The following is a 12,122-nucleotide window of genomic DNA, read 5'->3' as shown; positions in this document are numbered from 1 at the left end:
GAAAGAAAGAGAAAACAATCTATTATGTAATTTTCTGCCTCTTCTTCTCTGGAAAGAAAATTATCTTTTAAAGATTAAAAATAAGAGGGTTCAGAGATATAGCTCAGCGGCACAGTACCTGCCTGGCAAGGGCAAGGTCCTGAGTTTGATTCCCAGTACCAAAAAACAAAACAAAACAAAATAAAACATTAAAAACAACTCATATAATAAAAAAAGAGCAATTAACTAGGAAAATGTTAACAAGTTAACTAAAGGAATGCTTAGGAGGCAGAATTAGGAAATAAATCAATAATAATACATTCCCTTGGGTTATTATGATAGTGATTTGTAAGAGGGGCATGATCAACAATACCACTAAAATGCATCCTGAGACCTGTCTAAGAAATAAATTACTTCAAAGGATTTATATTTTCTGATAATTTGCATTATAAAACTGAAGAACTCAATTAGAAGAAACAATACATGTATAACCTTTTCCACTTCCCTGCCTATCACAGAATGAGGAAGAGCTGAGATAAGGTTACTTGATAAGCTGTAATTCAGACAAAATGCGACTTTGCATTTGTATTGCCAACAGGAAAGCACATGACCAAACACAGGCAAACTGTGTATTATAAGCACTCATGCAAGGGACAGAAAAACAACCCTCCCCGTACTCAGTCTATCTGTGGTGCTGGGTGCTAAACAAGAGGAAAAAAGCAAGCCCTTATTAGCTGTGTCCTTTTAGTACTGCTTACAAAAAAGGGCTCCACCTCAGCACAAAACTCAGCTAAACACCAGCATCAGAAAAGCCAAAAATTATTCCTGAGGTTAACTCATCAGTATCTAGTCAGTAGCAGTGTCTTGCAGGTTTTTCCCTAACAGAAACCTCCTTGGCAAACCTTCCTTTTCACTGTGCTTAACAGGGCGGCCCTAATTTACTCCACCAGCTTCTAGCACACCCCTACATTTACAGTTTCCTATCTCACCAAATCCTTTTTTGTACAACTATCATCCTAGTCAACCCTTAAAATCCTCAGGAACTTAAAAGCAATCAGTGTTTCTAACTTCCCATGTCACAGGGAGCCCTTCCGGCTCTCTCTCCCGGGCCTCCCTGCCCAGCCTGCCTGTCACACCTCCCTAGGAGACATGGCTGCAGCCTGCGCTAGTCAGGCTCTCTGCAGCCCTTCCAGCCTCGAGCTGTTCCCATCATCCGTCTCCCTTTCTCTCATGTCTCAAGTGCAGAGGGTTGAACTAATCATATTCATCAATCCACAGCTCAACGAACTGATCTCTGCATTGTTCTTTCTATCCCAACACACAGCAATGTTTCAGAAAAGGAGAAAAAGAGGCGAAGTGGGGGGAAATCAAAGAAATTACACAGGAACACTCCCGGGACCTGAGAGACATGAATCAGGTGATAAAGGATTCACTGCACACTCAGCCCAATACAGGAAAACGGAGACAGGAATCAGCAAAGAGCAAACATGTCCTAGAAGCTGGAAGTCAGTGCAGCCACCACACATCAGGGCTGAGCCGAGTATTTTTCAACCTAGAAACCTTGCAGGAGTGAATAAAGGCATTGTAAGGTATCAAAGACCCCCGAAAGGTTTCCTCACCTTTTCACAGAAAGCTTCTTTGAGGACACACTCTATTCAAACAAAAGCAGCCACATGAGAAAGAGGACAACATTTGAGCCAAGAAACAGGCACCTCCACAGAGGAGAGGGAATGAGGCTTGCGGAAATCCAAAGGGCATCTCAGGTGACAGGAGCACAGCACATGCAGAGAAGCACCAGTCCGGACAGGAGGGAGGCACCACTACTCCTACGGATCCAAACCTGTACTGTACTACACACTACCCAGTCCACTAACACAGGGGACGCACAGAGCTTACTGCACACGCGTCTGAGAAAGGCACGACTTGCCAGTGACAGGCACAGGTACAGGAAAAGCAGAAGGTTTCCCAAGTCAGCAAAATCATTACCCTGTAGCTCATTACTCAGCACAGTAGGGAGCAAAACCATTTCAGACACTCAATATTGATTCTGGCAAAAAAAAAAAAGAAAGGTTACAGTAGAAAGGGAGACAGAGAAATACAAATCTATTCCGCTATACTGTATGAGGTAAATGGATAATTAACCAAGAACAAGTGTAAGTACATCATTTAGAAACATAGAAATAGGAACTGAAAAATCTGAACGGAAATATACAGAAGGGACCTAGCATGTGTGAAGGCAGGGAATCGATGTTTCTATATGCCTTCTACAGCAATTTTTTTACAACAACAACAAAAAAATTATGTGCATTTATCACATGGACTTTTTTAAAAAGTACATTCACTAATTAACTGTTTTTGTTTTGTTTTTGTTACTAAAAATTGAAATCACAACTTGCTAAGCAGGCACTGTGCTCCTGAGCTATATGCTCGGCCTTTTTGTGTGTGTGTGTGGGGGGGGTCTTTTTGAGACAGGGTCTCACTATGCAGTTCAGGCTGGCCTTGGGCTCACTTTGTAGCCCAGGCTGGTCTCGAACTTGGAACAATCCTCGTGCCTCAGCCTCCCGAGTGCTGGGATTACAGATGTGAGCCACCATGCCCAGCTTGCCCAACCAATTATTAACTGTACATATAAAAAATCAAAATAAGATACATAATAGCTACCAAGATACAAAGAAACAGACATGCTCATTTTCATTTGGCTTCAAGAGTGATCTTATGGCAAAAAAAAAAAAAAAAAAAAAATCAGGACAAATTTTAGTAGCTATCTAAACAAGTTACTCAAAATATTTAACTCACACAAAGTATATATACAAAGAATAAGGGGGCTGGGGATTTAGCTCAGCGGCATAAGCGCCTGCCTTACAAGCAGGCAGTCGTGAGTTCGATCCCCGGTACCAATAAAAAAGAAAAAGAAAAAAAAAAAATGCATACCCACATACCTCCTATCCAGCTAAGAAATGAAATATCACTGTCTATGAAGCTGCCATATGTCTTTTCCCTAATTATATCTCTACTCCACCATAGTTTAAACACACTTTTATTTTTTGCTTAGGAGCACTGGGAACTGAATCTGAGGATTCAATTACACAAGGCAAATGCTCTAGTGCTCAACTATAGCCCCAGCTCTAAATACAAATACTCTTACCCAGCAGCTCTACTGCTAGAAGTTTATTCTACAGAAAAACTTACAAAATATGCCAATATGCACGAACATAGAAATAGTATGTTCCTTAAGGAGAAGCTAAATAAATTATAGAATAATCAAGTAACAATAATACAAATAGGCAGTTGTGCTTTATTTATTTGAGTTTCTATTCAGCTAGAGGGACAGTGCTCATTTTCTTCTAAATGCCTCTACTGGAGTAGGAATAAGGTAGGAAGTGGGGAAGGAGAAAGAACAAAGGGATAGAAAAAATGGAAACAAAGCTTTGCAAATAAGGAGGGGAAGACGGGTTGTGGGGAAGAAAGGGGCTGGGGGAAAATAATCAAAATATAAAACTCCTGTAATCCCAGGGAGACTGGGACAGCCTTGGAAGGCTAAGACAGGAGGACCATTTCCAAGTCAGAGAGCAGCCTGGCTACAAAGCAAGCCCAAGGTCAGCCTGAACAGCATAGCAAGACCCTGTCACAAAAAGACAAAAACTATTTGCAGACTAGGGGTAGAGAGAACAAGGCCACACCAGGAAGCAAGCCCAGTGTGGGAACCAGCGCCATGCAGACCCCAGCCTCTTCTGGTACACAGGTCGGAAACAAGAAGTACCAGCACCCTTACCCCCACATAAGCAATTAGCTTACCTGGATGGCTAATGAGATGAAATGTAATTGGATGCCTGTGGTGCTTTGGTCTTACACTAACATTGCAGGCCTGGGGCCAGTGGTCTGATCATAGGTTCAGAGGATAACGATAGGCAGTGTGCTATCTAGGGGCATCTCCTCCTAAGGATTGTGGCCATTGTTGATTCCCTATGGTCTTATTCTGAAGTCCTATATTATTTCCATAATTCTGTTAGGTTGGGTTTTATTCTCTTTTGTTTTGCTTGATTATGTTAAAGCCAATGGCAACAGCACCTATTCTGTTTTGTTCTGTTTGACTGTGTCTGAAGTTATCTGCAGCTAATCAAAAGACATCAAAGGGCGTTATGGTAACTATTGTTGATTTCATAATGTTTTGAAATCCTGTATCTCTCACACTGGTTTGTTTTGATTGGTTTTATTGTTTTATGCTCTTTAAAATAAACTAAAAAATTTTTTTAAAAAAAGAATCAAGATATGTACAAATTCCCTGTGATGAATGTGACTCATTATGAATATCTAAAATGTACCTAAAAAATAAATTATGTACATAAAAAAAAAGCAATGCCTATGCTACTAAGAAAGTATATAACCCGACATTTTTTTTTTTGTGGCAGAATCTCACTATATAGTTCAGGTTGATCCTCAACTTACCACGTAGTCCAGGCTAGCCTTGAAATAGGGCTGATCTTCCCAGCTCAGCCTCTGAGCGCTGGGATTACAGGTGTGGATGACCATGCCAGTTCATAACCCAATGAATCTGAACAATGCTCACTGTCTGCCTTGTCTCGGAGTGTCTCTCCTTCATCTACAATCGCTTTCCAAATAATTACCAGCCCCCTTCAGAACCAAGATTTACGGTTCTACCTAGCATTCCACACTGAGCTATTTAGCTAAGCAATAAACAACCACCTTGGAAAAGTAACTTTCAATTATAAAAAGAACTCTAACTTACAAAATTGAAGCCTTCAGCTCTGTCTTTAGAATAATTTAGTCTTTAGTCATCCATGGTAATCAAACCTAGGGATGCTCTACCAGTGGACTAGCTATATCCCCCAGATCCTTCATTTTAAAGACAGGGACTAGCTAAATTGCCCAGGTTGGACTTGAATGTGTGATCCTTCAGTCTCAGCACCCAAGTAGGTGGCCTTATAGGTATGTACCACTGCAGTTGGCTTTAAAAAATAAAAATTGTAAAGCAATTTTTAAAAACAGAACTGAGCTCATCTTACAGCACAGGCTGGGGGAGGGCGGCGGTGGCACTGGGGACTAAACCCAGGGTCTACTCCCTGAGCTAATCTTTAATCCTTTTTCATATTTGTTTTTATTTGAGATAGGGTCTCAATAAGTAAGTTACCTAAGTTGATCTTTTTTTTTTTTTTTTTTTTTGTCTTTTTCATTTTTATCAGTACCGGGGATAGAACTCACAACCACCTGCTTGCAAGGCAGGTGCTTATGCCGCTGAGCTAAATCGCCAGCCCCCCCCTAAGTTGATCTTAAACTTGCCCTCCTCCTGCCTCAACCTCCAGGTAGCAAGTACTACACAGGACCCCACCATGCCAGTCTGTGGCTGGGTTTCTTCATTTGTTAAGTGAATATAAGCTGGAAGCAGTGATGTACACCTGCAATCCCAGCTACTAAGGAGGCTGACACAGGAGGATCATAAGTTTGAGAACAGCCTGGGGAAGGAAACCATATCTCAAAGTCAAAAAGAGAAAAAAGGGGGGAATGGGGGTTCGGATGTAGCTCAGTGTTAAGAGTACCCCTTGGCTCACACTCTCAAGACCAAAATATTATTATTACTACTAATAATAAGAATAACACCTATTCAAAAGTTGTTGTAAAGATTGTATGAGTTATAAATAAGTAATGTGTTTGGTACAGTAACTGTCTTACAGCAAATGCTTAATAAATAAATTATTATTGCATTTTGAGGTCTGAATGTCACACAGTGCTCCACGCTTCAGAACATGGCATCACAGATTTTGCCATTCTACGCTGCTCTTACCTTGGCACCAGCCAATTCTTTCATCATGAAGAGAGAATCATCAGCTCGTTCATCATCGTCATCATCATAATTTGGGGAGGGAGCTCCTTCTGCTCCTTGCCTCAACAGGCTGCCACTGCCTCGAGGGTCAAACGGATCCACCACAATGGGCTCTGTCCCTTTGATTTCACAGCGGCAGAAGGGACAGCCCTGACCTTCTGATTCCTGCAAAGGAAGGAGAAACTAGTGACACATGCATCTGAAAGTACTTAAAACATTCATCTACTAAGTACATTTTCTCGAGATGAAAATGAAATGACAGGTTTCTAGCTCAGTGGTAGAACATGCTTAGAACATGGGAAACACTGGATTCAATTCTCAGCCCCAGAAACAAAAAAGAAAATTAAAAATTTCACCCCTCCTCACGAACCAGCCGCCTTTTATACCTGTAAAGGATGTGTGATAACTCTTCAGCAGATAGTCAAGAAAATGCACGGCCTGGACTCGTACCTGCCAGGATGTCAGACAAGATGTGCACATGAGATGTCCACAGGGCTCAATCTTTACATCCTTATCATTTTCAGCACATATTTTACACAGCTGGAACGTGGAGCCCATCTCACAGTACAATTCATATTGTTCCTTTGATCAAAAAAATTTAAGAGATCATTAAATGAGTAACTGTAACTATAAATGCTACAAGGAAACTGAAGACTGTTACTTTCTATACAAGTTTTGCATGAATAAAATGTAACAAGAGAGGTCAATGTTCTCTCATTAAAGCAGAAAGCATTTAGTCTTGGTCCTATTTTAAACTGCATGGTTTAAAGAAAGAACACATATTCAAATTCACTCATGTAGTCTATGGTTTAAGTGTTCCATTTCCTTAGTTAAATTATAGTGTCAATTTCGGTACCAGGGATCGAACTCACGACTGCCTGCTTGCAAGGCAGGCGCTTATGCCGCTGAGCTAAATCCCCAGCCCCTATTGTGTCAATTCTATAAAGTATATTCAAGAGCTCCACACCACTGATACGGTTATATTGCAAGACACACCTTACCTGGGTCACTTTGATGTGGTCTTGGGGAGTTGGTTCACACAGGCCTGTCAGGTCAGGGTTCTGATTTCGTCCATCAGGAAACAAGTAACTATGAAAAAGGGTAACCAACCTTGAGACCTTATTGAAGCCAATTTATCAGTGCTTGTTAATATAGACAGATAACATATCTAGCAATTTGCCATTCTAAAAGGACAATGTTGTATAAATATAAAGCTGAGTCTTAAAAAACTTCAGAAAAATAACACTCAAAATTTCCAAGAAGATATTCTCCAAGGTATAGAGCCATAGGCTCTATATTTTAACTGAGAGGCTGTCAAGCCTCTCCCCCACCCCCCCGCCCCCTTTTTGGTACCTGGGATCAAACTCATGGCCTTGCACTTGCCAGGCAGGTGCTTATGTCACTGAGCTAAATCCCCAGCATGACAAGCCTTTTCTACAAAGGACCATATTAAATAGATGAGGCTTTGTAGGCCACATTAGTATATGTTTCTGACTTTTCTTCTTTTAAACAGTACTTTAAAAAGAAACAATTATCTTGGCTTGTAGGCTGTACCAAAACAGCTGGATCATGGGTCATCAGTTGCCAAATGCTATTTTAATCAACAGATGATCACAGATTAAATTTTTAATTTAAGCTGTACTTTTTTTTTTTGGCAAGGGGTGGTACTAGGAATCAAACTCAAGACCTTGCATTTGTCAGGCAGGTACAGAGTTACTGAGCTAAATCCTCAGCCCGAAGCTGCATTTGCTTCTGACTGAAGATCTGAAATACATTTACTTCCAAGTATAACGAGCTAAAAGGGACCAACTTTGTGGTGATATAGCAAGAAGCAAATTAAACCACTGAGATCACCTAACACGGAGTTTTTAGTACCCGACTACTCAGACACCTGGGGCAGCATTTCTTCTAATTCTACCGTAGAAGATGGTACGTGAAAGAAAATGGATTGATTGATTGATTGGTTTGTTTGTTTGTTTGTACCGAGGATCTAACTCATGACCTCACGCTTGCCAGGCAGGCACTTACGCCATTAAGCTAAATCCCCGATCCAAATGGATTTTCTTAATCATTTTTTAAAATGCTAGTTTTCTAACACCTGGTCAATGGTATTTTTAGTACTTGTTGATAATGTGAATTTCCTAGGGAACAGCAATTGTATAATAAGCAAGAACTTAGGGGCCAGAGATTTAGCTCAATGGTACAATGCCTGCCTGGCAAGTATGAGGTCCTGTGTTTGATTCCCTGTACACCCCTCCAAAAAAGTTAAGAACTCAGTCAACAATATTAGCATACACTACAAAAGCCAAACCTGAAGAAAAGCTGCTGACAAAATGCAGCTGGAATGAAGGAAGTGGAGGTCACTGATGTCACATCATTAGGAACATCTAATAACTCATTTAGCTAATGAAACAATGGACAGTTTCCTGCTAATTGCATTAATTACACTTCTATTATGGACTTTAAAATAAATTAGTATTTAGAAAAAAGAAAATTTATTCATGGTAGTAACTGAAACAGCAGAGAAAAAAGTTAATTTACGAAATCTATATAAACAGCCAGGCCTGGTGGCACAGATCTGTAATCCCGGCACTCTGAAACCTGAAGCAAGAGATCACCTCGAGTTTGAGGCCAGCCTGGGTTACATAGTGAGTTTAAGGTCTGAACTGCATAGTAAGACCTGGTCTCAAAATACATACATACATACATACAAACAAACAGAAGTCCTATGGGCTCTGAAGGTCAGATAAAGCCTGTTAGTGTGTTCTCTGCCTCTCCAGCGGTAGGCAGCAGAAACCTGAGTTATTAATGATACGGTGCTGCAGAGCTTAGGTTCCCGTTGGCAGCAGATGCTAACAGTGAGTACTCACAAGCCTTCCCGAAAGCCGTCGATCAGTGCTTGGAAGAGAGGCTTATTGTGAGGGATCGTCTGCAGAATGTTGCCGTCAGCAGTCACATACCCAATAGCCCACTGACCCAGACGAGTACAGCTCAGCCTGAAGATGTAACTGGGGAAAAAAGGTAATCAAAGGTTTTAATATATGTACTGCTACTCAGGTGGAAGGTAAGACAGAGACAAAAATCAAAGAGATCACTAAGGGTAACTTCTTCGGGGCCTGACGGGTAGCTCGGTGGAACAGTTCTTGCTTACCATGCCTAAGGCTCTGGGTTCAATTTCCAGCTCTGAAAAAGGAACATGGAATAAGGAAAGTAACTTCTTGAATGACTCCAGACCAGACATAAAGGACACCTAAAACTCCATTCTTTTTTTTTTTTTTTAACTTTTTATCGGTACCGGGGACCGAACTCACGATCGCCTGCTTGCAAGGCAGGTGCTTATGCTGCTGAGCTAAATCTGCAGCCCTAAAACTCCATGCTTGTTTGGTTTTGTCTTTTTAGACAGGGTCTCCCTATGCAGCTCAAGCTGATCTTGAGCTCACTTTGTAGCCCAGCCTGGTCTTAAACTTGAAACAATCCTCCTGCCTTAGCCTCCCAAGTGCTGGCATTATAGGTGTGTGCCACCACAGCTAGCAAATATACACATGATTGACTAAACGACTGACGGATTGAGGTACCAGCAATTGATCTCAGGACCTTGAGCTTGCTGGGCAGGTGCTTATGCTTCTGAGCTATAGCTCCAGCCCTAAACTCCATTCTTAAGAGTCTTTTATCAAATCATTTATCAAATCAGGGCTTGAATAAATCAATTCTTCTGATAAAGACATCAATCCTATTGAAGAAATCTTGGCTGCTAAGGCAATAATATAAAGTCATTTATCTTCTATGCTAGTACAAGTCACAAGACAATAAAACTCTGGAGAATAAACCTTATTTGCTTTATGGCACTGACCTGCCAGGTTTGTGAATGAATTTCTGGAGCCGAGCTTTCACTTCATCATATGTCAGAAAAGCCATGTAACCAGGATGCGTTACAGCAAGGCTGTTCCAATTCCTGAGCAAAGAGGACCAGGGCTAAAGAAACAAGAGATGGATCACAGACTATCCGGCTCAGAACATGCAACCAACTCCAAAGAGGGAAAGACGAGAAAAAAACATTCAATTCTCAATGATAAAATCTCAACTGACTGTCACATATTCTCAGTTACAGTGCTACTCTACGAGAACGAACATATACTTTGAAGATGAAAAGCTAAGAAGAATATATGCAACACACAGTGAAATTCAAGAAAATGCAAAGTGGCTCTAACCAGTAGAGAGGTTAAAATAGTAACAGACAAAACTCAGAAAATAGAAAAGGGGCTATGTGTGCAATTAGTGAATTCTAAGTAAATATCTACATAGATTGGCATATATTCATGGAGAAAACATTGAGAGAAAGAAATAAATTCTTTGTAAAGCATCAAGAGGTCTCAATATTAACAGTCAAGAATTTCACAGTATGGGGCTGGGGGTTTAGCTCAGCGGCATAAGCACCTGCCTTGCAAGCAGGCGGTCATGAGTTCGATGCCCAGTACCGATAAAAATGAAAAAGACAAAAAAAAAAAAAAAAGAAAAAAAGAATTTCACAGTAAGAAGAAAAAACTAGAAATACACACTTTAGTCCAGTAACAGAAAACTGGTACCAGCTATTCAGGAACCTGAGGCAGGAGGACTGCAAGTGCAAGGCCAGCCTGGGCAACTTAGGAAGACAACTATCTTAAAATGAAACCTGAAAGAGGTGGGGCTGGGGGTGAGGTAGCTGGGGGTGTAGGCTGGCAGCAGAGTGCTTCCCTAGCACGTGCAAGACCCCAAATTAATCCCTAGTACTGCACCCTCCCAGTTGTTTTTAACATATATTCCATTTTCTGGTACTTCTATAACCATTAAAATGATGTAAAGAATACTCAATAAGAAAGAAGACTATGTGGTTACTTCATGCATATAATACAGAGTATTGTTAAGGTTTTCTTTTTGCTAATATTTTCTAAAATTAATTACACTACACAACCCCTAAAAGTTAGAAAACCTTTCTCTTCAGCAAAGTAACAGTAGACATGTTGGTCAAAATTTTTAATATCTTACCTGAAAAAGTCGTGTAAAGATGTCAAATTCAAAAACAGAAATATAATCATTACAGGTCAGATCAATGGTGGATTTCAGAGCCATGGCCTCGAGTCCAGAACTGATAGGATGAACATCATGGAGGGCCTGTCGAAAGCTCTTCCAAGGGACTATTGTCCTGGGGCAGGGTGAGACAGAAGGCACAAACTGAGATAACAGGAAATTCCCAGCATTGCTACAATTAAGAAAAAGCAAGTGAACTGAGCGTGGTGATGCACACCTGTAATCCCAGCACTAAGAGACTGAGACTAGAGGTTCAAGCCTACCGTGGGCACTTTAGGAACTTGGCACAACCTCTCAAAAACTCAGAGAAACCACGTGCAGCGAGGCATTATTATTAGTCCCAGCACTCAGGAGGCTAAGGCAGAGATTGCTGCAAGTTTAAGGCCAGCCTGGGCTACATAGTGAGACTGTATCTGAAGAGCAGAGAGAGAAACTGAGTTATATTTAGATTGAGACTAGCCAAGGGAACCAGGGATATATTTTTAAACTTTCTAACAATAAGTCTTTTCCCACTGTTCTTTGGCAGAATGGTACAAATTATACACCTTTTATTTCTATGGCTATCTATTCTATTAGAGAAGCATCAAAAGAGATGAGACTATCCTTTTAATGTAACAAATGCATCTGCAGCAAGACATTTACTGTCTAAAAGAATGTATTTAAACTAACTTTTCAAAAGCATGTAAAGCATTCTGTTCTTTGAGGACCCTACATTATCAAGGAAGATAGAAGCCAATAGGTTCAAAATTACCAGATGAATAGAGTTCTAAAAAAGAAAAAGAAAAAACTATTTAGCCTAAGAGTGATTAAATCCCAGGCAGAGCCAGAAGAGATATTATGTAATTCATATTTTTCAATATCTGTAAAATAAATACAATGTCACTGCTTTAGGGAAATTTACATATTTACCTGCCTAAATATAAGAGATTAAATGATGTCTTGAAGTCTTTTCCAATGTAGCTACAGAGTTAAAGGAACAGAGCTAAACTGACCTCTCCCATGAGGCTTTGGGGAAGAGTGGGTGCCAGGGTTGAATGCACACACAAAGTGCACACTCTGCCACTGACTTACACCCTCCGTCCCTCAACTAGGCTTTAAAATTATGAACTAACCTACAGTTTATGTATAAAAGGATTCTGATTTTGAGTGGCGGGTAGGGACTGAGCCCAGGCCCTGTGCACACTAGACAAGCCCTCTGTCACAGACCTTCACCCCCAGCCCTTTTACACAACATAGCCCA

At 40.7% G+C, this 12,122-nt stretch overlaps 1 protein-coding gene across 3 annotated transcripts in view; it reads right to left on the bottom strand.

The window, feature by feature from the left end:
- Positions 1-12,122, bottom strand: part of Cbl (Cbl proto-oncogene) — a 99,042-nt gene that overhangs the window by 21,654 nt on the left and 65,266 nt on the right. For all 3 annotated transcript variants that reach the window (XM_063255915.1, XM_063255914.1, XM_063255916.1), the window contains 6 exons: positions 10,841-10,997; positions 9,669-9,790; positions 8,689-8,826; positions 6,820-6,907; positions 6,269-6,400; positions 5,780-5,983 (listed from right to left, as the gene is read on the bottom strand). In XM_063255915.1, the coding sequence (XP_063111985.1) occupies positions 5,780-5,983; positions 6,269-6,400; positions 6,820-6,907; positions 8,689-8,826; positions 9,669-9,790; positions 10,841-10,997 (841 nt within the window). The remainder of the gene's footprint in view (positions 1-5,779; positions 5,984-6,268; positions 6,401-6,819; positions 6,908-8,688; positions 8,827-9,668; positions 9,791-10,840; positions 10,998-12,122) is intronic.

This window comes from Cavia porcellus, unplaced genomic scaffold, assembly GCF_034190915.1.
Source record: "Cavia porcellus strain 051 isolate PalLab524CR breed Dunkin Hartley unplaced genomic scaffold, mCavPor4.1 scaffold_9, whole genome shotgun sequence".
NCBI classification, from domain to species: domain Eukaryota; kingdom Metazoa; phylum Chordata; class Mammalia; order Rodentia; family Caviidae; genus Cavia; species Cavia porcellus.
This window is presented reverse-complemented; position numbering and strand designations above follow the sequence as displayed.